Here is a 24,634-nt window from a genome sequence, read left to right as displayed (position 1 = left end):
TCCCCCCCCCCCCCGCCTGGCTGGGGGCTGGCGCATGCGCTCCGGACTGCTCCCCCCTCCCTCTGTCCCTGTCCCCCTCCCCCTCTCCCCTTTTCCCTCCGCCCCCTCCCTCCCTGCCTGCCTGCCTGCCTGCCTGCCCGCTCCCGGCGGGGGCGGCGGCGGCCGTTGTTGTCGGTGCTGCCCGGTCCGGCCCGGTCCTGTCCGGTCCGACCCGGCCGGTCAGTTGTCCCGAGGTCATGGCGACCAGTCAGGGCGGCCCCGGCGGCGGGGGCGGCTGTGCGGGGGTCTGCTTGGGCGGCGGGGCCGGTCCTTCGGGGCCGGGTCCCGGGCCGGTCCCGGTCCAGTTGGGCCAGTCCTTCCCGGGGGGCGGGGCCCCTTGGAGCCCGGCCGCCCCCGCCGCCCCCGCCGCCCCCGCCCCGCCGCCGCCCCCGGTGCCAGGCCCCGGCCCCGCGCAGCCCCCCGCAGCCGCCCGCAGCCTGGACCGGGCCCTGGAGGAGGCCGGCAACTCGGGCATCCTCAGCCTCAGCGGCAGGAAACTCCGCGACTTCCCCGCAGGAGCAGGAGCAGGAGGCGGCTACGACCTGTCGGACACCACCCAGGCCGGTGCGGGGGGCCGGGAGGGCGGGGAGGATGGAGGGGACACGCAGAGGGAGGGGATGCCCAGCCGCCTGCGGGCTTGGCACGCAACGATGCTGCGGGGGAGGGAGGTGTGCAGGGATGCAGGCCGCGGGGAGGAGGGCAGCGGAGGCAGCATCTCGATGATGTTGTCTTGTTTTGTTTTGTCCTGTTCTGCTCTGCTCTCCGTCTCCCCCGTTTAGACTGGGGGCCCGTCATTGGGCCGGGGTGGTCTCTCTCTCTCTCTCTCTGTTGCCCAATTGTACATTCCAAGCGCTTGGTACAGTGCTCTGCACATAGTAAGCGCTTAATAAAAACGATTGAATGGATGGATGAGCGGGGTGCAGAGGGGTCGGGACAGGCGATGGTCAGGTGGGTGGTTGGGGTGGGGGGCGACCTGGGGGGCGGGTCTGGAGACGGTCAGGACGCGGATACCGCCGGGCCCTACCGGCCGGGGATGGGGGTGGAGGGGAGCCCTGGGCTCCTGCGGGGTCTTTGCGGGTCGGGCCTAAGCTCAGCCGCCCCCCACGACCCCTCCAGCCCACCCGCATTGGCGGACCCCCGGGTCCGGGCTTTGTCTCCGCTCCCAGCCGCGGCTCGCCCAGGGCTCGGTGGAGGTGCTTGAACGAGGCCTAAGGCTTTTTAGGGGTCTAGGCGGGGCTCGCCCCCAGACCCGCAAAGGGGGTTAACGGCGACTGCCCGTTTCGGGAGCTCCGGGGTGATTGTAGGAGGCGCCTGGAAGGAGAGATGGGCGGGTGGAAAGCCACCGGCCTCGACCGGGACAGCCCTGTGTGCCAACCGCGCGCCCCGGCTCGTGTGTGCCAACCGCGCGCTCCGGCCCGTGTGCTGTGCCGGCCGGGTATTTCAGTTGGGTCCCCCATGTGCCAGGCGTGGGCCTGCCAGCCGTGTATCGCAGGGGTCCCCGATGTGCCAGCCGGGTAGCTCAGTGGGCCCCCAGGGGTCCGACAGGTGCTGCTTTCCTCCAGCCTTTGTTGTAGCGGCGCCCGGGGTCGGCACGGCCCGCCCCCCGCCCTCCCCCCCCCCGAGGGAATTAATCGGCGATTTGGGATCCGAAAGGAATCCGTGGATCTGATAGGCCCATTCTGCGCCTCCCCCGCTCATCCGCTAAACAGAATGAAGCCACGGGCAAATGGCGTGAATTGTTTGGGACCGTCTCCTTTTAAGCCATTTTAAATCCACTGGAAATTCATTCCTCTCCATAGGGATGGAAACCCTCCGTGAACACAATAAAGAGACTTCTGTGGGTTTTAATTTCTGACACCGAAGCAGATCAAGGCTCATCGTGGGGCAGGGGAAAAATGAAATTTCTCGGTCTTTTTCAGCTTTTGGTGGATTTGAGAATAACCTTACTTTGGCCTTCCCGCGTCTGGCATTCTTGCTAGGGCCCCCAAGATTAGGAGAGAGGAGATGAATAATCATTTTTTTCATGTAGCGTGCCCCAACTCCGTAGGCAGTTCCGTAAGTGACCCGGCGCCGGCGCCCGTCGAGAACAGAGGGCTTTTATGGGTCTTCAAACCTGTACCGGAATTTCGTATTTGAGGTCGGCTTTGGGGTGCAGCTTGGCACTGGGCCAGGAAGGGGTTTTTATTGGCCTGAGGCGGGAACAATAGGTCCTCATTGGACTTCTCCGTTTTCCATTGTGGGCAGAGAGTATGTCTGTGGCATGGTTGCGTTCTACTCTCCCGAGCGCTTAATACAGTGTTCTGCACAGAGTAAGTGTTCAGTAAACACCGTTGATTTGATCGATGGTTGAATTTGAAACAGGAGGAACCAAGTGAATGGTCCGTGTGAGCATCGGTTCTTTTACCGTGCTTTTAGGCCAGGCAGACAGGCAGTGAGGAGGAAGAGGATGAGGAGGAGGGAAAAGGAAGAGGAAGGAGAATGAAAACCATACCACCACCCCCCCCCCCGCCCCCCCCACACACACACCCTATTCTTTGCCTGGACAAGTTTGAAGTCACTTTGCAAGAGATCTGTGGTGTGTGAACTCTAGCAGGGGCGTTGGACTTTAGGTCCCTCTGAATCATGGCTTGATGGCATTTCTACACCAGCATAGACCAACCCCACTTTTGTCCTCAGCTGTAGACAGATTTAAATCAATACTATTTATTGTGCCCTTTCTCAGTGTACAGCATTATACTAAGCATTTAGGAGAATACCCACAATCCCTGCCCTCAAGGGGTTTATAATCTAGCCAGGGAAGCAGGCATTAATATAAAATACAGATAATGATAGCAACGAAAAATATGTATATAAAGTGTTCTGGGTTTGGAGATGGGGTGAGAGTACTGAAGTGCTTAGGGGGCCTAGGCTTGAATGCTTAAGGGAGAGATAGGGGGTCGGGAGATGAGAAACTGGGCAAAGGAAGTTTCCTGGAGCAGATTGGCTCAGTGGAAAGAGTATGGGCTTGGAAGTCAGAGGTCATGGGTTCAAATCCCGGCTCTGCCACTTGTCAGCTTTGGGCAAGTCACTTAACTTCTCTGTGCCTCAGTTACCTCATCTGTAAAATGGGAATTAAGACTGCGTGCCCCACGTGGGACACCCTGATTACCTTGTATCCCCCTAGCGCTTAGAACAGTGCTTGGCACATAGTAAGCACTTAACAAATACTATCATTATTATTTTAGTAGGACTTTGAAGATGGGGAGAGTGTTGGTCTGTCTAATGTGAAGCGGGAGGAAGTTCCAGGCCAGAGGGAGGATGTGAGCAAAGGGTCAGTGAAAGAGATAGGATGGAGGAATGGTGAGAGGAGAGAAGTCTGTGGTCTGAGTTGTAGTAGCAGAGAAGTGAGGTTGAGCAGAAGGTGAGCTCATTGAATGACTTAAAGCTAAAGGTGAGAAGTTTCTGTTTGATGTGGAGGTGGATGAGCAACCATTGGAAGGAACTCTGTGAGGTGTGCACAAAATGTTTTTAGAAAAGTGATCTGAGCAGTAGAGGGAAGTATGGATTGGAGAGGAGAGAGGCAGCCTGGAGGCAGAGAGGCCAGTGAGAAGACTGTAGTAGTCAAGATGCGTTATGACAATTTTTGGACCAGCTTGACTGCAGTTTCGTTGGGGACGAAGGGGTGGATTCTAGAGACATTGTAAGACAGAACTGACAGGATTTGGTTGGTGACTAAATGATGATGAGTCAAGAATAATGCCAAGGTTGTGGGCTTGTGAGACAGGCAAAATGGTGCCAACAGTGATGAAAAATCAAAGAGAGGAGAGAAATTGGGGGAGAAGATGAGTTTAGTTTTGGGCACATTGAACTTGAGGTGTTGATGGGACATCCAGGTAGAGATGTCCTGAAGTCAGGAGAAAATGTGAGATTACAGAGGAGAGAGGGCGGGGTGGAGAGGTAGATTTAGTAGTTGAAACTGTGGGCGTGGATGGGTTTTCCAAGAAAGTGGGAGTAGATGGAAAATAGAAGAGGACCTAAAGCTGAGCCTTAAGGGGCCCCTACTTTCAGAGGATAGGAGGCAGAAGAGGACTCTGTAAAAGAGAATGGGAAAAAGCAACCAGAGAGATAGGAGGAGAAGCAGGAGAGCACAGTGTCAGTGAAGCCAAGGTTAGATAGTGTTTCCAGGAGAAGGGGACGGTCAACAGTGTCGAAGGCAGCTGAGAGGTCGGGGAGAATTAGGAGGGTTGGATAGTATCCATTGGATTTGGAGAGGAGGAGGTCATCCGTGACCTTGGAATAAGCAGTTTCAGCGGAAATGAGGGGGTGAGTTGGAGGAGAGGAAGTAGAGGCAGTGGGTGTAAAGGGGTAGGACAGGACTGGAATGAAGGATAGGGCAAAGGCACAGGAGAAGGAGGCAGAGACCACACTCTACCTTCTCCCCTGTATATTCTGGGGACCCCAATGCTATAATTCTGAGGGGTGGGGTAATTGCACTCCGGTTTCCTTAGTGATTGTGCCCAGGAAGGGATCCCGGAAGACAAGATTTGACTGAGCTTGGCCTTTTGGAAGTGCTGGGTCCAGTTGGCCTGGCTTGTTGCTCCAACCTCAAGGCCCTTCTGGAGACCTTCGATTTGATCTCAAGCTGCAATGGGACCATCTGCTCCACTGGCAGATTTGGCCTAGAGTGGCGATTGGCCTGTTAGCTCCACCATCAAATTTTATCTGGAGCTGCAGTGGGCTGATCTACTCCACTGGCAGATCTGGTCTAGAGCTGTGATGGGCTGATCATTACCCTATTTATTTTGTTAATGAGATGTACATTACCTTGATTCTATATATTTGCTATTGTTTTAATGAGATGTTCATCCCCTTGATTCTATTTATTGCTATTGTTCTTGTCTGTCCGTCTCCCCCGATTAGACTGTAAGCCCGTCAAAGGGCAGGGACTGTCTCTGTTACCGATTTGAACATTCCAAGTGCTTAGTACAGTGCTCTGCACATAGTAAGCGCTCAATAAATACTATTGAATGAATGAATGAATCTGGCAGCTCTACTGGATCTGGTTCACTGGTGGATTTGGTGTAGAGCAGAGGTGGCCTGTTCTGGTGGATCTGGTTGTCTGACAGATTTGGTCTAGAGCAGTGATGGACCACCTAGTGCCCCCAGCTCCACCCCCTTGTTGGGAAATGGAGCTGCTGGCCTTCTGCCCTTTGAGCACTCCTTGCCTTTCCCATGGTGACTGGGAGAAGTTTCCATGGAGTCTACACTGGCTTTGACAATCCCCCAAGTAAGCAGCCCTCCACCCTGGCCCTGGGCTGGAAAGCCCACAGTTGCCCCCGAGGGGCCCATTGATGTCTCTTCACCTCTGCCTTGTATACCTTTCTGGGGAAAGGACTGCAGACCCCTCCCTCTTCCTGCTCGCCAGACTGCAGTTCTCCCCATGTTCAGACACCTTCTGAAAGTTCACTTCCTCCAGGAGGTCTTCCTCAATTAGAAGTTAATCTCCCCAAGTCTTATCTTCCCAACGGCCACTTCAGCTTTTTTCATGGTATTTAACTGCTTACTAATGTGCCAGGCGCTGTACGAAGCACCGGGGTAGATATAAGATAATCAGGTTGGACACGGTCTATATCCCACATGGAGCTCACAGTCCTATTCCACATTTTACAGTTGAGGTAAGTTAGGCACAGAGAAGTGAAGTGCCTCATCCAAAGTCACACAGCAAGTATATGGGAGAGGGGTGAGATGAAAACCCAGGTCTTTCGGACGCCTAGGCTCTTGCTGTATCTACTAGGGAACACTGCTTCTCACCCTGCCTTCTGTGCCACCTCTCCTTCAAAGTGCTCACAACACCCATAGCACTCCCCTACTCTGCAATTTAAGTTCTCTGCAGTGAAAACACTAAGTCTTCCACATACTTGCCTTTCCATTCTCTTCTTCCTTTGATCTGTAGTCTATTTTGTCTCTCCCGTGCTATATTATAAACCCTTGAGGGCAGAGATTGTGTCTACTACTGTTGTCTTCTCCCCCAGTGCCCAATAAAGTGCACTGCACACACAGGTGCTCAGTACCTACTGTGGAAGCACTGACTAATCCTGGCTAATTCCAGGTCCGTCACTTGTCTGCTGTGTGACCTTGGGCAAGTCACTTCTCTGTGCCTCAGTTACCTCATCTGTAAAATGGGGGTTAGGACTGTGAACCTTATGTAGAACAGGGATTGTGTCCAACCTGAATAGCTTGTGTCTACTCCAGCACTTAGTATAGTGCCAGGCACATAGTAAGTGCTAAACAGTTACCATAAAACAAAATTGACCAAAGTAGAAATCAGGGCCATCTTTCAGGAAGAGTCTGGCAGGAGGTAGGCGGATGAGCAGGTAGGCAGGAAGAGGGGCCGAGCCCAGAACGGATCTCTGCCTTGCTCAGTCTCTTCTGCTGGGCACTCCTCTCCAGGCCTACTTGGGCACCCACTTCTCTTCAGCCCCACCATCCATACTTAATAATAATAATAATAATGTTGGTATTTGTTAAGGACTTACTATGTGCAGAGCACTGTTCTAAGTGCTGGGGTAGATACAGGGTAATCAGATTGTCCCACGGGAGGCTCACAGTTAATCCCCATTTTACAGATGAGGTAATTGAGGCACAGAGAAGTTAAGTGACTTGCCCACAGTCACACAGCTGACAAGTGTCAGAGCCGGGAGTCGAACCCATGACCTCTGACTCCGAAGCCCAGGTTCTTTCCACTGAGCCACGCCGCTTCTCACTTCACTCCAGGCTGCCTCTTGGGCCCATCTCTTAGGGCTTTCTCTGGGAGGGTGTCTCTTGGCCCTGACTACAGGACCACAGATCTGGAAGGAATTCCTGGAAAAACTGGAATCTTACTCCGCCGGCTCTAATAGGAATTTTACAACCTCCAAAGTACGTACTTGAATTTTTCACTGTTGGTTTGCTTCAACTCATCAATTCTTCTGTTAAAAAGAGAGTGTAGATCCAATGGGTTCTAGTCTATGGGCAATGCCCAGGGAACAGCCAATGTTACTAACCTAATCAGTGGTCACTGGGGCCCAAAACTCAATCATTCTCATTTTGGGTTACCCAGGATTTCATTAGACTTCACAAGTCACATCAAGTACACAACGTTCCCCAAAACACATTTGGTCGAAACTCTTTCCAAGCCAGGATTTTTACATTCCCAAACAAATTCCTCTGTGAAAACAGCTCTTCCGGCATGTAGCTCCTAACATTTGAACCCCTCAAATCTTACAGTCCTCTTGCTGGTTAAACTTCGCTGCAGGTCTGCTTCAGACATGCTTGTTTTTCAGATCTCTCCAGGAATCGCTTCACTGAAATTCCTCCTGATGTTTGGTTATTTGCACCACTTGAGACTTTGAACCTGTACCACAATTGCATCAAATCCATTCCTGAAACCATCAGAAATCTGCAGATGTTAACCTACCTTAATATCAGGTGAGTAGCCCTGTCAGAGGGCACAGTTTTTTGAGCCTTGGAGGCTGCTGGGTTCCATCTGGAACATGCTCTGGTTTTCATTAATAATAATAATGATTTTGGTATTCGTTAAGCACTTAGTATGTGACAAGCTCTGTACTAAACACTGGGGTGGATACAAGCAAACTGGGCTGGACCCAGTCCCTGTCCCATGTGGAGCTCACAGTCTCAATCCCCATTTTATAGATGAAGTAACTGAGGCCCAGAGAAGTGAAGTAACTTGCCCAAGATCACCTAGCAGATATGTGACGGAGCCGGGATTAGAACCCATGACCTTCTGACTCCCAGACCCGTGCTGTCTCCACTAGGCCATGCTGCTTCTCTAGACTTGGGGGAGGGAGTGAGCAAAATGGCAGGGTTGTCTGGGATGATCCTGGGAAACCCCAGCTGGAATTTGGGGAAGGGCTGCAGGGGTGGTCAGCCCATCCGTGGTGTTTATTGAGTGCTTATTGTGTGCACAGCACTGTCTTGAGAGCTTGGTCGTTGTGGCACTTCCTGCAGTATCGCATCCTCCAGAGGCGCTCAGTCAATGCTACTGGAATAGAAGATATGCTTCCAGAGGTGTGTTGCAGTTGGTGGCAGCTCATTCCAAGCACTTAGTACAGTGCTCTGCACATAGTAAGCGCTCAATAAATACTAGTGAATGAATTTGTGTCTCTTTTTGTGATTTTTTTTAAGCACTTAATGTATGTCAAACACTGTTCTAAGTTCTGGGGTAGATAAAATATAATCAAGCAGGGTACAGACCCTGTCCCACATGGGGCTCACACTGAGAACAGGTTTTGAATCCCCATTTTGTAAATGAGGAAATCTAGGCCCAGAGAAGTTCAGTGACTTGTCTAGGGTCACATAGCAGACAAGTGATGGAGCCGGGCTTAGAACCCAGCCCCTCTGCCTCTTGTGTGCTTTTGCATAGAAGTTGGTCTCTGATTCGTCAAGCCGTATCTCACTGCCCCTTTGGGGGAGAAGCATTGTAAGACCATCCAAGGGGACAGGACCTGGGGATCTTGGGATGCCTCCACGTAGGGACACCTGGCTGGTCTTCCCAGGGCTTGCCACACCATGGTGCTTGGCTCTCCAGATTTTGGGTCACGGTGTCCTCAGCAATGACTCATGGTGAAGAGCCCGCCGCCAGCCCCGGTGCAAGATATTATTGGGGTTTTCACCATAGCCAGTACACTGGCTCGCTTGAGTTATTGTGTGTGTCAGCTGAAAGGCTAAATTTTAATGCTGACCAGTGACGTCACATTTCTTTAGGCCATTAACACGGTGCTTTCAGTAGGACAAAGATGGAAACTTAGGACAGCTCTGTGTCCAAAATGCTTCCTGCTCGCGCCACCTTTGTATCACAAAGACATTTTTCCCTTTCCATTCCTTATTGGCTCATCAAATTCTCACTCCCTTTGGTGCCGCACACATTGAGCAATTGGTTGGTAACCTTCTGTGATCTTGCAACTTTCTATCGCCATTCTTATTGACTCCCAAACCCTCTGCCCGTGCCAGATGTTTCAGACATTTAACTCCCTCCTCAGATCCCACGTTCCCCCTAAATCTCTTGCCCCTAATGACCTGTCCATGTATTTATTGATAAAATGGAAACTATCTGGAGTGATCTCCTTAAAATCTCCCTGCTCCTCTCTAGTCCCTCCCTTCTCCAATTCTTCAATTCTTCCTTCCTTCCCAGCAGTATCTCGAGGCGATCTCCCACCTCCTCTCAAAATCCACCCCTCCACCTGCACCTCCCACCTCATCCCTTTGCTTGTCCCCTCCTTTCTTTCCTCCCTGACTGCCATCTTCAACCATTCACTTTCCAGTGGCTTATTCCCCACTGCTTTCAAACATGTCCATGTCTCCTCTACCCAAAGAAACCCTCCCTTGATTGCACAGCTCCCTCCAGTTATCACCCCATCTCCCTCCCACCTTGTTGTGGTCAGGGAATGTGTCTGTTTATTGTTATTTTATACTTTCCCAAGCCCTTGGTATAGTGCTCTGTAATAATAATAATAATGTTGGTATTTGTTAAGCCCTTACTAAGTGCAGAGCACTGTTCCAAGCGCTAGGGTAGATACAGGGTAATCAGGTTGTCCCACGTGAGGCTCACAGTCTTAATCCCCATTTTACAGATGAGGTAACTGAGGCACAGAGAAGTTAAGTGACTTGCCCACAGTCACACAGCTGACAAATGGCAGAGCTGGATTCAAACCCATGATCTCTGACTCCCAAGCCTGTCTTCTTTACACTGAGCCAGCTGCTTCCACGCAGCTTAGTGTACACACAAAGTGCTCAATAAATATGATGGAATTCCTCTCCAAACTCCTTGAGGGAGTTGTTTATACCCTCTGCCTCTGCTTCCTCTCCTCCAGTTCTCTCCTTGACCTGCATCCTATCTGACTTTTGCCCCCTTCACTCCATGAAAACTACCCTCTCAAAGATCACCAGTGACCTTCTTCTTGCCAAATCCAGTGGCTTCCAATCCATCCTAAGGGAGGAGTAAGGAGGGGCCAAATGTGTATGGGAGTCCCTAAAGGCCCAGTTCTGGGTATCCTATTCTCCATCTACACTCACTCCACTGAAGAACTCATTTGCTCCTAGGGTTCAACTACTATTTCTATGCAGATGATTCCCAAATCTACTTCCCCTAGCCCTGACCTCTCTCCTTCTCTACCTGTCTACCAACTCTGTTGCATTGTACTCTCCTAAGTGCTTAGTACAGTGGTCTGCATACTATAAATAATAAATGCTACTGATTGATTCCAGAGGTTCCTTTGAAGGACACATGCCATGAGCAAGTGTTCCCTAGCTGAGAGCTTGCTGGCTCAGCCTGCCATCCAGCCTGCAGGGTGAAGCAAGTGGTGGAACAAGAAAGATGCAAGAGCAGGTCACTGTAGGCCTCTGGGAGAGTGGGGGTGTTTTCCCTACTAGGATCTCACCCTACAGGGATAGAAGATTCACTCTGCCCTCCCTTTTTTGGCCTGGATAGGAGAATAACCAATTCCCTGAGATTGTTCTTCTGGGCAGGGAAGGTATGAATGGGAGAGAGCTGGAGAGAAAAGTTGGCTGGCAAAGAGGAATGGTGGGGTCTCCTGTTGGGGTGGGTGCAGGCCCTTCAGGGGGTTCTTGGGGTTCCCCTCTCCAGGATTTGGCTTTTCCCCAGCGGTAGACTTCCCAAGTTGGCGAAACCCATCTAATTTTGTGTCCTTCTTTTTCAGTCGAAATCTTTTATCAACACTGCCAAAATATCTGTTTGATCTCCCTCTTAAAGTGTTGGTGGTCAGCAATAATAAGCTGGTATCTATTCCTGAAGAAATTGGGAAATTGAAAGACTTAATGGAGCTGGTGAGTAAACGGTGTTACCGAGCAGGTATTCTGATTGGGAGGGCGGCTCATCCACTACATCCCACCCTCCGAGTGGCGCCCAGAGGCACCTAGTGCGTTTGAAAGTGTCCATCCCATTTCAGTTTTGACTTTGTCCCCCCAGTTCTGACTCTCCCACCCTCGCCCCCTTTGTGGCACAGGCTCTGGGGCTGTGGTTGTGGAGGCCTAGGCAGCACAGGGAAATAGTTTTAAATTCTTGCTGTGGGCAGGGGTGGCAGGAGTGGTTCAGGAAGGCTGTGGGGAGCCAGTGGGTCCACCAGTAGGGCAGAGTCCCCGGTCTAGGGGGAGGGTTAAAGAAGCCCAAGCAGACCACCCTTGGGGCCCTGGAGGCTTTGAGGTGACACAGTCCATGCCTGGTGCTCCCCTGCTCCCCCCACCTCCCCCTCCTCCAGCCAGACAGGCTCACGGCACTGCTCGTTTTGCTCGAAATGGAGACCTGGCCTCAGTCCAGGCACTTGATCACGAACTTGGCCTGTCGTTCCCAGAGAGAAGTTGGTCCCCACCTCTACCAGTTTGACTTGCAGCACTGCCATTTCTAGGTACCGGGCCACGGACAGCCTGTGTGCATTGACCAGGCCCTGACCTTGGGGCTCGCTCCTCATTATTGACAATGGTGGCTGTGGTCCCAGGCAGAGTATGAGGTCCCCAGGAAAGGATCATGGGCAGTCACAACCTCGCTTGTGGGGGTCCCCAGTGATAAATGGGAGCGGGTGGGTGAGAATCTGGACACCCTTGGTCAGAAAAAGGGAAACACGAACTGGACACCCCCCCCATGCTCTCATTTGGTAGTGCTGGCCTGGACTGGGCCACTGTTGGAACATAATATTTCTGCTGCCTCTCCCCCACCCTTCTGCTCTGACCGAGTCTCCCCTAGGCTCCCAGGCCCTGATGCCTCTGTGGTCTGGTGACCGGGACACAGCGTTTGGTGCTTTAATGCTCTGCCTCAATTACTATGTGTCCCCTACTCACAGCCTTGGCAGGGATGCAATTTGGGAAGGCAAAGCCTTCCACCTGGGGTGACTGACATGTTTCCCCATTCCATGAGCTGATGTTTGGCCCCAACAATGTCCTGGAGGCTTATCCAGTATCTGTCAGGGCCGAGCAGACACAGGCAGGCCTGACTGTCTCTATCTGTTACCAAATTGTACATTCCAAGCGCTTAGTACAGTGCTCTGCACATAGTAAGCTCTCAATAAATACTATCGAATGAATGAATGAACAGAGACCCCATAGGATTTGAACCCTTCCCAATGGCCCTGGGGGGACCAAGCTGGGGAGGCCGCTGTGGGCACTTGGATGGGCCTTTTGGGAGACCGAGCTGGGGAGGCCTCTGTGGATACTCGGCTGGGCCCTTGGTGGACCGAGCCGGGGTGGTCGCTGTGGGAGCTCGACCGGGCCTTTGGGGGACCAAACTGGGGAGGCCACTGTGGATGCTCAGCCAGGTGGAGGCTGCCATGGGCTCATGCGAACCTACCCCTAGACCTCCAGGCCACTCAGGGTCAAGTGGTGGGACAGCTGGATGGGCCTGCCAAAGTAGAAGCCCACAAGGGGTGTCAAGGGAGCAACCATTCATTCAATGGGCCCAGGTGGTCAGAAAGTCATGGGTTCTAATCTCAGCTCCACTACTTGTCTGCTGTGTGACCTTGGGCAAGTCACTTGACTTCTCTGTGTCAGTACCTCATTTATAAAATGGGGATTAAGACTGTTAGACAATGCCCAACCTGATTAACTTGTATCTACCCCAGTGCTTAGTACAGTGCCTGACATTTAGAAAGCAATTAACAAATACTATAAAAAAAAAAACTACCACGTTTCCTAGCCCCAAGAAAAACAGTGGGACAAATGAGGAACCTGGGAGTTTTGTGGGAACAACCCTTCTTCCCCTACTCTCTTTTTCTCAGGATGTCAGCTGCAATGAAATTCAGGTCCTTCCCCAGCAAGTAGGAAAACTGCAGTCCCTTAGAGAGCTAAATATAAGAAGAAATAATATCCACATCCTGCCAGACGGTAAGCTGCTCCCCATCTTCCTGGCCGTCGTGCTCTAAGGATGAGTTGTGAGATCAAGTTTGATTGATTGTTTTTCTCTCTGAACAGAATTAGGAGACCTTCCCTTAATCAAGCTGGATTTTTCTTGTAACAAAGTGACCGAAATTCCCATTTGTTATAGGAAACTGCGCCATTTACAAGTCATCATTTTGGACAATAATCCAATGCAGATACCACCAGCACAGGTAGCTATTCTGTCCATCTGCCATCCTTCCATTTGCCTGTCCACCTGCGATCATGGGGCAGGCCTCAGAGCCATGACGAGCTGGGCGGGGGGAGGTTGGTGCAGGATGGCGGCCTACCGAACCAGGAGGAGTCAGCCACCTCGACGGGCCCCTGGTAGACAGGTGGGCCAGTCCAGTGCCAGTTTTGTGGGGTTTGTTCTCAGATGGACTCTTAGCAGGAGAAGAGTCCTGTTGTGGGGGGACAGAGGTACTCTCCTTACTTCCTCTCTCCAGCCTGTGGGCCTAGCTGGCACTGTTCACTAGAGCCCGTGTGGCCGGTGTTGTTGGCCAGGGCGGGGGTCAGTGTGGCTGGGTCTGTTAGTGTTGAAGTAGGCCTGGCCTAGCCTGGCCAAGAAATGTAGCCCAGTCAGCAGCACTTGTCTCTCAGGTGCCCTTTAGCCATCTTCTCCAGCCTGGAGCCTAGCATAAGGGCTTCAGGACTGGACTTAGTTGGACTCTTAGGGCTGGAAAGAGCTCCTTTGTCTGGTGACCAATGCTTCTTTCCAGTGGCTCAAGCCTCTTCTCAGTGGTTAGTGCCTCTCTTCCAGTGGCCAGACTCTCTCCCAGTGGCTTGTGCCTCTCCCCAGGGGCCAACTTCCCTCTTCCAATGGTCAACCTGTCTTTCTCAGTGACCAGCACCTAGTGGTTACAGTGGCTAGCCTCTCTTTCCCAGTGGCCAATGCCCCACCCCAGGGTATACTCCTGTCTAAGGTTTCTCAGTGGGCCAAGAAGCATTATGTGGGAACGGTGTCCCTCAATTACTCCCAGGTAGCAACTAGGTGCACTTGTGGGGAATCAGGACAAAATGGGCTTTCTGTTGGCAGTGTCCTGACCCAGTGGCTTCCGGTCAGGCACATTTAACCTATTCTTTGGCAAGACCCTGCTGCCCTACGCATGGGGTGTAAGCTAGCAGAAGTTTTGTTGAATTTTAATGGCTCTCCCACCCAGAACTGAGGTCCGGTATTATTAGGTGGTCATGGCCCTCCATCTGGGATCATAGAGGGCACAGGTCCAAAGGCTTGGCCACCTCCGATTTGATCCACACCAGCCCAGTTTCAGAACTCCAAATGGCTACTACAGGTCCTTCTGAGAGGCTGACGGCATCAGTTCTTCTCCTTCTTTCCTGGCAGATCTGTTTAAAGGGAAAGGTACACATATTTAAGTTCTTAAACATTCAAGCCTGTTGCAGAATGGACAAAAAGCCCGACTCCTTGGATCTTCCATCCCTGGGCAGGCGGACGGTCCCCCAGCCGCTGACTGACAGGTGAGATGTGGGCCGTCTCCTCTGAGCACATGTGACTACTACCCAAGTCAGTTGCTAGCACTATAGCCTGTTCACCTGCCCATCAGTCTGGGCAGCCCACATTTCTCCAGACTCTGTTTTCTGGAAAAGGCTGGGTGGCAAAAGGGTGATCTCTGGTGGGCGAGGCCAGTTTCAACAACACTGGGTAGCAATGGTGGGGAGGATTGAGGGGGAATGTGTCTTCCCCCAGGGGTAGTAGTTAATAATAATAATAATAATGTTGGTATTTGTTAAGCGCTTACTATGTGCCGAGCACTGTTCTAAGCGCTGGGGTAGACATAGGGGAATCAGATTGTCCCATGTGGGGCTCACAGTCTTAACCCCCATTTTACAGATGAGGGAACTGAGGCACAGAGAAGTTAAGTGACTTGCCCACAGTCACACAGCCGACAAGTGGCAGAGCTGGGATTCGAACTCATGAGCCCTGACTCCAAAGCCCGTGCTCTTTCCACTGAGCCACGAGTAGTTCCCACCATCACAGTGCACAGACCCTTGGTGTCCAAGCCCGGGCTTGTTTCCCACACAGAACAACACTCTGGTGCTTTGCCATTGATTTCTTTATTTCTGGGGCAGACAGTGGCAGAAGACGCACCCTACGGCTTATGAACCCTGGTATGGGGCCAGGAAGTTCCCATCCTCAGGGCAGGCAATGAGGTCTCCCTAGATCAGCCCAGCTGGGGAGGGGAAGACCATTGGCTGGAGCTATTTTAGAGCAAGTGGGGAGAGCCCTTACAGAAAGGAAGTGCACTTCTTGGAGAATGTGTTTAAAGGAGACACTCTTCTGAGAGGACTTGAGGCTTCTCAGGAATGACCCATTCTTCTCAAGTGTGTGGGCTGTATAAACTCAGAGATCTGCACTCACCAACTCCGACACTACCCTCATCTGCTCACACCAGCCTCTTCCACCACCAGAAGGACTGGCCTCACTGGACAGAGCTTCCCTCATTCCCCAACAGCGTTCAGCTCCGGCGATACTCGGGCAAACCCAGTGCCGCTCCTGTTTGCATATGTATCTTTCTGCAGCTAGGGTTACCGCTTACCCATCTAAGCGGTGGGTCAGTGTCCTGGTGAAATAGTTACAGACTGCACTCTTGGGTGTCCAGCCCTCCCAGAGAAGGGAATAGTGAAGCGAGAAAGCGCTCTACTGATTATTTACTAAAAGGAAACCTCTTCACCTTTGTCTCCGCAGCATGGAAGATTTTTATCCAAATAAAAACCACGGCCCCGATTCTGGTATTGGCAGTGACAATGGTGATAAACGATTATCTACAACTGAAGTGAGTCCTCAAACATTTTTTGGTTTTCATACTAGATTTATTTCACTTGTATTCTCTATTTTAATGAATATTTTTATTGAGTGCTTACTGTGCTGAGCTCTGTACTCAGCACTTCATGGATTTTAATGTATTTTTAAAAACAGTAATGTCTGCATTGTTTCTTCTTGAAATGCCCTAATAAGATATTTTGACAAAATAGTAAATATTTTGACAGACTTTATGCTTCAGAGCCATAAAGACTGTGTGGATTCATTGATTCATTCACTTGTATTTCATTCAACTGTATTTATTGAGTGCTTATTGTGTGCAGAGCACTGTGCTAAGCACTTGCACAGTACAACTTGATTCCTTGTTGATGATGTGCACTTCCATCTCTAATTCATTCCAGGCCCTACTTCACTCTGCAGCCCGGATCACTTTTCTAAAAAACTGTTCTGCGCAAGTCTTCCCACTCCTGAAAATCCTCCAGTGGTTGCCCTTCCCTCTCTGCTTCAAACAAAAATGCCTGTCGATCAGTTTTAAGGCACTCCATCTTGTCTCCCCCTCCTCCCTTACCTCAATGGTCTCCTACTACAGCCCAGGCTGCACACTTGGCTCCTCTAACATCGATTTATTGTACTTCAATCTCATCTCTGTCGCCACCAACCCCTCGCCCATGTCTTCCCTCTGGCCTGGAATTCCCTCCCCATGCACATCCCACAGACCACAATTTCAAAGCTTTCCTAAAAATACATTGCCTCCAGAGGCCTTCCCTGAATAACCTCTCTGTTCCTCACCTTTTTTGCCCTCCCTTCTGTGTTGCCTCTGCACTTGGGTCTGTACCCCTTAAGCACTTTGATCTTTACTACACTTCCAGCCCCTGGGACTGATGTCCAAATCCTTATACTCAGCCATTTCCTCTATCTGTCATTTATTTTAATGTCTGTCTGTCCCTCTAGATTGTACTGTCCTAGAGAATAGGGATCATTTCTACCAGCTGTTCTGTATTGTCCTCTCCCAAGCGCTTAAGTGTAGTGCTCTGCACACAGTAAGCACTCACTAAATACCACTGATCCATTGGTTAATTGTGTTTTAACTGTGATTGTCCCTTTCAGCCTTCAGATGATGACACCATCAGTCTCCACTCACAAGTGTCAGAATCAACCCGAGACCAGATACAAAGAAATGACAATCATTTGTTAGGGAATAAATTTGAATCTCATAAAGGTAATTCCCAATGAGCTCAGGGTGAGAGGTTGAGGAGTGGGGAGAGAAGACTGAAGGCAAGAGGCTGGCACATTGACGGGAGGGAAGGGTGGATCCAGGAAGAGAAGCTGGCACATGGAGGGAAGGGAAGGGTGGATGGATCCAGGGTAAGAGGCTGGCATGTGGAGGGGAGGGTGGATCCTGGGTGAGAGGCTGGCACGTTGAAGGCAGGAGTGGGTGGATCCAGGTGAGAGTTCTGGATCCAGGTGAGGGTTCTGCCCAGGTCCAAGTCTAGCCCAGTGGGACCTAACTCGATCAAGCTTCGGCTGGGCCTAAGAGACAGGAAAATTTGGCTACAGAATCTTTTTCCCTTTCCCTTTACCCTTGCACTTCCCTCCTCCAAGATGCTCCCCCAGTCCCTGAATGGAGGGGATTGTGGCTCCTTAGGGAAAATGCCCCCCTACAGGATCACGGCATCGGGTCTGAGGACTGAAGTTGTTTCTTGACATTCTTGCTGATCTGTTTTAGACCAGGAGGGTTTGGATTATCCAGACCCCAACCCAGAAGACTCAGCAACAGCAGCAATAGCAGCAGCCGCTGCCGCCACTGAACGGGGAGATGGGCCAGCGGGACCCTTTGTCCCCTTCCTAAAGGTAGAATATCTTTGTGAGGGTGAGGTACTAAGGTGACCAGATTCTCCCTGACTTCACCTCCTGTTCTCTCCCTTTGACTTCCCCCTTCCCTTTTCCCTCCCTCTCTTTCTCTTCCTCTCCTCTTCCCTTGCCCTTCCCTTTCCACCCTCTCCCTTTCACCTCTCCTTTTCCCTTCTCCTCCTCTCCCTTACTCACAAAATGAACAGTGTGTTGTGTCCCGGGCACACTCTAAAATTCTCATTTTCTTCTGAACAAGGGGAGAGAAAATCACCTTGAGAAATCTCAGAGGAATGAGGAGTGGGGAGAGGAGAAGCGGTAAGCAAAGCCTGGTTATTGGTTTGAAAGTTGGTTTATTCACATGTGCAATGGCCCATTTTGACAACTCAGATTTCATGGTGTCTGTGCACACCCTGGCCTTTGACTTAGACCAGGACTGCCCCATGGCCGCCTGGACTATGAGGCTCCTGAGACTTTGGCTCTGGCTCTGGGGCTGCAGGATGAAACCACGTGTAGACTGAATAATAATTATGGTACTTATTAAGAGCTTACTGTGTGTCAAGCACTGTTCTAAGCACTGGGGTGGATACAAGATAATCAGGTTGGACACAGTCCCTGTCCCACATGGGGGTCACAGTCTAAATAGGAGGGATTGGACTTAATCCCCATTTTATAGATGAGGAAATTGAGGCACAGAGAAGTCAAGTGACTTTGCCCAAGGTCACCCAGCAGACGTCATAGATCTGGAATTAGAACCCAGGTCCTCTGACTCCCAGGCCTGGGCTCTTTCCACTAGATTACACTGCTTCATTCATTTGATTGTATTTTTTAAACAATTACCGTGTACAGAGCACTATATTAAGCACTTGGGGGAGTACAATTTAACAGTAACAATAATAATAATAATAATATTGTTATTTGTGAAGCACTTAGTATGTGCTAAGCACTGGGGTAGATATAAGGTCATCAGGTTGTCCCACATAGGGCTCACAGTCTTCATCCTCATTTTACAGATGAGGGAATTGAGACAAAGAGAAGTTAAGTGACTTGCCCAGAGTCACACAGCTGACAAGCGGCGGAGCCGGGATTAGAACCCATGACCTCTGACTCCCAAGCCCAGGCTCTTTCCACTGAGCCACGTAAACAGGCACATTCCCTGCCCACAATGAATTTAAAATCTAGAGGAAGGGTCTCTCCTGTGGAAACAGCAGCAACAGCAGCACTGCTGGCGGCGGGTGTTGGGCAGCTCACTGCTGTGGGCACCTGGTTCCTGAGCTGGTGGTATTTGGACAGTTGGGATTATTCTTCTATCAGTGGCCCATTGCCCTGCAGTGGGCAGGCCAAGCCATAGCCCTGGTGAGCTGCATGGCCACCAGCTAGGGCCCCTTCTCCCCTCCCAACCACCCCCCCGCATAAAGAAAAATTATCTTCTTTGTCCTGGAACTCTCCACCCAGGACCTCCTCACCTTCACCTGCCTTAACTCGGCCAGGAAATTTCCTGCCCCCTCGGAACGCCCCCAACCCACTCCTGATAGATTAAGGGGCACTTGAGGTCTCAAATCAAGTGAGGCCCATTGTGGTACATGGTCACAGTATGTGCATCGTGGCCACACCCGGTTCTCAAGACAGATGTACGTTATCAGACTGACATCTCCTAGCTGTCTTGTGGCTCTCTGGCCAGGTTACCAGGTGGCATTACCAGGTTGCATTGCGGAAGAACTGAGCAAATTGTCTGCATAGGTGTTCTCCAGACTGGATGCCTCTGCTGGAACTGCATCCTCCACAATTGTACCCTGGGAAAACCACATAACTCCCCTCATAGTCGTTTCCTTAGGCATCCCGGATGTGGGGGCATGGGGGATGAGGTGGGGAGGTGGGGGTAGAAGAAGGGACCAGAGAGGAAGAGAAACCCCAAATGCACACATGAGCTGGACAGTCCTTGTCCCTCTCTGCTGGACAGTGGCTTCGCCTTTAGGATTCAGCCAGTGTCATGGGTGACCCACATCAGTTCCCATCAGCTCCCGGGGGAGAGTCATGCCCTGCTCATCCACCCATCCTCCTATCTGCCCTGCCTGCCTCCCGTGCCCATCCTTTTCACCCTCCTGCCTACTCTGCTCCCCAACGTGCACCATGGCCCCAGGTCAGGCTCCTGATACTGTGTTCCAGGCTTGAGAGACAGCAGCTGGAAGAAGAGGAGGAAGAGGAGGAGGAGGAAGAAGAGGAGGAGGACCTGAAGGCAGTGACTGACCTGAGGAAAATTGCTGCCCAGCTCCTGCAGCAAGAGCAGAAGAACAGGTATTTGCACCAGGCTCACATCAGGCAGAGCGGCCCTCGGCAGCTCTGGCATGTCGTTGTTATTTACCCTAACTTTTTGTGCCCCTTATACATTTTATAAGGAACAGGCCATTAAAATCCATTCAGGGAAATTGAGGAAGAGAATGGGTCATTGTAGCTGGTGTCACTGGAGCCCAATTGATCTAATGGGAAAGCTATAAAAGCTCTGAAAACAACTGTACAAGTTTTGTTTTTTAAATTTTTAAAAAACCTTATTGTTATACCTAAGCAGTATTATATGGCACAACACTTGGATTTGTTTCATACAGGAATATAGGAATTTACACACACACACACACACACACTTAGGTTATTTCAAGCATGTACAAAAATGGACAGTGCGGACCTGAAGTTAAATGCAAAAATCAAACTCAGCAAGTTGGAAGCATCCCCTGACCCAAATGGGATGACTGGAAACCGTCCAAGCGCAAAGTGGGTGAAACCCCAGATGGGTCCCCTTGTGTCTGGTTTTGCATAGGCTCCTGTATGACCATGGGGCAGGAGCAGCTGGGTGGCCGCTGGGCACCCTGCCTGCTCAGAGGACAGTGGTCCGGCCTGGGGCTCTGGGCCTGGGGCTAGGTTGAAGAACCTTTGAGAAAGCGCACCATAGGACCCATCATGACGCTTTGGTTTCCATGCCCTGGAGGCTGGAACAGAATATCCTGGGTTATGAGAGAGTCAGCTCAAAAGTCTTCTCCGCTGCTTCAGCACCTGCCTACAAGTGGACCCCTTGCTGTCCCCTCCCCTGTCACTCTTCTCCTAGGCTCCCCCCCGTGTGACCCCTCCCAACAACCTATTCTCATGGATCCCAGCCTCCCTATCATCACTCTGTCCCTGACCAAGGTGAGGCTGCTAAGCCACAGCCAGTTTTTGAGAGTGTCTTAAGGGAGGGGAGACTCAGACCTGCTGTTGGGCCTCAGACCAGAAGAGTCGGGCCAATCTTTGGGCCTCAGATCAGGAAAGAGTCAGGCCTGCCACTGGGCCTCAGACTGGGGGGAGATGAGCTGCCTTTGTGTCTTGGATTGGGGAAGCTGGGTTGCCTCTGGGTCTCAAACAGGGGAAGCTGGTTCTGCCATTAGATCTGAGACCAGGGGAGCTGGGTCTGCCACTGGGCCCCTAATGGCCCAAGATGTGTGCTGGCCCAAGTGTAGGGGCAACTGGTTGGCATCCCCAGCGTGGATAGGGACATTCTGAGTCCCAGGACTGTGTAGGCCCAGTACACTTTCTGGCTTGCTTCACTACAGCTCTGGCACTGAGCCCCCAAACCTGGGTCTGTCTGGCCCTTGATCTTTTGATGTTGAGTCCCATGTTTTAAGACTCACTAGCTCACTCTCCGTTGAAAACATTTCCATCCCTCCTGGCTAATTGTGCAGTTGATGAGCACTCTACACTAGCTTTCTTTCTTTTGTTCTTATTTCTCCTCTCCTTGCAGGGTACAAAATTATTCTTTTCATTCATTCATTCAATAGTATTTACTGAGCGTTTACTACGTGCAGAGCACTGTATTAGGCACTTGGAATGTACAATTCGGCAACAGAGACAATCCCTGCCCTGTGACGGGCTCACGGTCTAAACAGGGGAGACAGACAGCAAAGCAAAACAGAACAAAACAAGACAACATCATCAAGATAAAAAGGATTGAGGAGATATATACCTCATTAGCAAAATAAGGGTAATAATACATGCAAATGAGCACAGTGCTGAGGGGAAGGGGGAAGAGCAGAGGGTTGGGGGGGAGGGTAGGGGGAGCAAAGGGAAAAGGGGGGCTCAGTCTGGGAAGGCCTCATGGAGGAGATGAGCTCTTAATAAGGCTTTGAAGAGGGTAAGAGAGTTAGTTTGGTGGATGTGAGGAGGGAGGGCATTCCACGACAGCGGTAGGATGTGGGCCAGGGGTCGACGGCGGGATAGGCATGAATGGGGGACAGTGAGGAGGTAAGCAGCAGAGGAGCTGAGACCTGACCTTATGAATGAGCAGGCAAAGGAATGATAAATACCAGCCCTGATTTCCTACCTTCCCAGGGGTTAAATTTTCCATGGGAAGGCAGAAGGGGACCCAATGAAGCACGGGGTCCCTGTCTCAGAGAAGCCCCAGTGCTGGATTTCCACTTTGTTTCATGGTATTTGTAAATGATGTTGGTATTTTGTTAAGCACTTACTATGTGCATAGATACAGGGTAATCAGGTTGTCCCGCATGGGGCTCACAGTCTTAATCCCCATTTTACAGATGAGGTAACTGAGGCACAGAGAAGTTAAGTGACTTGCCTACAGTCACACAGCTGATAAGTGGCAGAGTGGGGATTTGAACCCATGACTTCTGACTCCAAAGCCCGGGCTCTTTCCACTGAGCCACGATGCTTCTCTAATGAATTAGAGATTACTAGGAGTCAAGCACTCTTCTAAACAGTGGAGTAGATACAAATTAATTAGGTTGGACCCAATCCCTGTTTCATGTGGGACTCAATCTAAGAAGAAGGGAGAAAAGAGATCGAATCCCCATGTTGCCGTTGAGAAAACTGAGGCACAGACAAATGAAGTGACTTGCCCGAAGTCACATAGGCAAGTGGTGGAGCTGGGATTAGAACCCAGGTCCTCTGGCTTGCAGACCTGTTGCTATATGCAATAGGCCAAGCTACTTCCCTCTCCAAGTTACAGGACGTCTGGTTCTCTACGGAGCCCAAAGAACCCTGCCGTAATTGGCCATGTTTTCTAATGCTTTGGGGACCCAATTCCCAAAGCATCTCAGCACTGGGGACAGTGTCAGGGTCAGTGTTTCATGGCCTGTACCTTCAGGCTGTGTATGTCGGTGATGTTGTTGGTGTCAGTGTGCAATGAACAGTAGTCTCCAGACTCTGTTGGTGAACTCTGGCAGTGTCAGTGTTGGTGACATAGTGTCAGTGTGCAATGGACTGCAGCCTCCTGACCTTGTTGGTTGTTGACAGCGTCAGTGTTACCATGCGATGGACCACAGCCTGCAAACAAAGTTGGTGATAGTGTCAGTGACCGTGTCGGTGAACAATGGACCGCAGCCTCCAGACTATGTGTCAGTGTGCAATGAATGGCAGTTTTCAGACTGGTTGTGTCAATGACAGTTTCGGTGTCAGTAGGTAATGGACCACAGCTTGTAGACTGTGTTTGTCGGTGACAGTATCAGTGTCAGTATGCAATAGTCTGCAGCCTCCAGGCTGTGTCGATGACAGTGTCAGCAAGCACCGGGCGACAGCCTCCAGACTGTGTGTCGGTGATGACGGTACCGGTCTGTGTGAAGTGGGATGCACTTCCGGACCGTGAATTCAGGGTTGAGTCCAGTCACCCAGGTTTTTCCCTTTGTCAAATGTTTTCACTGTCAGTCAGCTCTTTATGAGTTTTGGCCCAGTCACACTCCCTGTTAGGGTTAAGGGCCTGGAGACGGGCAAGTGGGTGGTAGCTTGGATACAGACTGCTGTCGGTGACCCCACTCCCAGTCCTGGTTGCTGGTCCGCACGAGCAGCAGAGGTGGTAGGTCCCCACCGAGTTTCCTCTCTCCAGGCAGTCCCAGCCTAAAGGCTTGGGAGGCAGAAGTAGAGTTGAGATACATGATCCCTGCCCTCTTGGAGCTTACAGTCCAGTGGGAGAGAATGGCATGAAAATAAATAACTGGGATCAAAGCACCAGAGTAGAAGGATCTGTACACGAGTGTTGTTGGTGAAGGAGAAATGAGTCCCTAAGTGCTTAGGGGGTGGGACTGAGTGCATAGGTGAGCCAGTTGGGAGGGAAAATATGGTGGGTGAGATCCCACCTTTTAGGGCAAGAGACCTACAAGCCGAGCTGTGAGGGTGAGGGTCTTGGCAACTCCAGAAAAACCGGGCCCATTTGGAAGGTGGGCATCAGAGCCTTTCCCGGTGCCCCTTGCCCATCCGGAACGGAGGGTCTGGCATTCTTTAGGAGTCGGTGGGTCGGCCAGTCAGCGAGCAGCCCCACTGCTCTGTTCCCCGGCATGGATCGTTGACGCCGTCCAGGTGCGGGGCAGGAAGGCGACTTCCAACTGGTTAGAACTAATCTGTTTCTCTCACCCCTGTGCATTCTCTCCCATCTCTCGTCTCTGCGGGCGATCGTAATGACTCCCCTGCCCTCTTCCCGTCTCAACATCTCCTCCTCCCTCCTTCCATCTTGGGGTTTGGTTGATGTGCGGGACTTGCGAATGCAGACGGAGACCCCTAAGTTATAGAACGTCCTTCAGTGAAAAACTCTTCCAGAGGACGAGAGCGGCCGGACGTGCCAGCAGGTATCTAAAGCATCGGTTGGGCGCCTGCCTCCCAGGGGTGCCGGGGCGGGCCTGGCACCAAGGGCTGACCACATGGCAAGCGGGCTGTCTGTGGCTACGGGAGCTCTGGGGGTGGCCCTCTGGGAGGGCCCAGCCCAACCCCAGTGGGCCTGCGAGTCGAGGGGCAAACCTATCACTGGACACACTGCTGAGAGACAATCTGACCTCCAAGAGCGAAGCGCCCGACGGCCCAGAGGCGGAGGCTTGACCCAAGTTCTCGGTTAGGCGGCAGCCGATGGCACCGGGAGTGTCACCCTGGCCACTGATAGTGGGATGGGGGATGCAGTGTCTGTCAACACTAGCCACGGAACCCTCACTGTCGAAGCCCAGGGGCCCGGACTGCCACTCGCCACTAGCCTTGAGAACCTAATTTCAGAGATCCTGGCCATTTCGTCCACAGAATCCACCAAGAATT

General features: G+C 51.5%; 1 protein-coding gene across 1 annotated transcript in view; it reads left to right on the top strand.

The window, feature by feature from the left end:
• Positions 1-236: 236 nt before the first annotated feature.
• The window catches only part of LRCH2 (leucine rich repeats and calponin homology domain containing 2), a 48,525-nt gene continuing 24,127 nt past the window's right edge, over positions 237-24,634 (top strand). Inside the window, exons 1-13 of the mRNA XM_039912435.1 lie at positions 237-276; positions 439-603; positions 7,341-7,485; positions 10,734-10,860; positions 12,801-12,906; positions 12,994-13,130; positions 14,300-14,433; positions 15,662-15,749; positions 16,844-16,955; positions 17,463-17,587; positions 17,844-17,902; positions 19,751-19,879; positions 24,103-24,180. Coding sequence (XP_039768369.1) covers positions 237-276; positions 439-603; positions 7,341-7,485; positions 10,734-10,860; positions 12,801-12,906; positions 12,994-13,130; positions 14,300-14,433; positions 15,662-15,749; positions 16,844-16,955; positions 17,463-17,587; positions 17,844-17,902; positions 19,751-19,879; positions 24,103-24,180 — 1,445 coding nt within the window. The remainder of the gene's footprint in view (positions 277-438; positions 604-7,340; positions 7,486-10,733; positions 10,861-12,800; positions 12,907-12,993; positions 13,131-14,299; positions 14,434-15,661; positions 15,750-16,843; positions 16,956-17,462; positions 17,588-17,843; positions 17,903-19,750; positions 19,880-24,102; positions 24,181-24,634) is intronic.

This window comes from Ornithorhynchus anatinus, chromosome 6, assembly GCF_004115215.2.
Source record: "Ornithorhynchus anatinus isolate Pmale09 chromosome 6, mOrnAna1.pri.v4, whole genome shotgun sequence".
NCBI lineage: Eukaryota > Metazoa > Chordata > Mammalia > Monotremata > Ornithorhynchidae > Ornithorhynchus > Ornithorhynchus anatinus.
The sequence above is the reverse complement of the archived record's forward strand: the minus strand, read 5'-3'. Positions and strand labels throughout refer to the sequence as shown.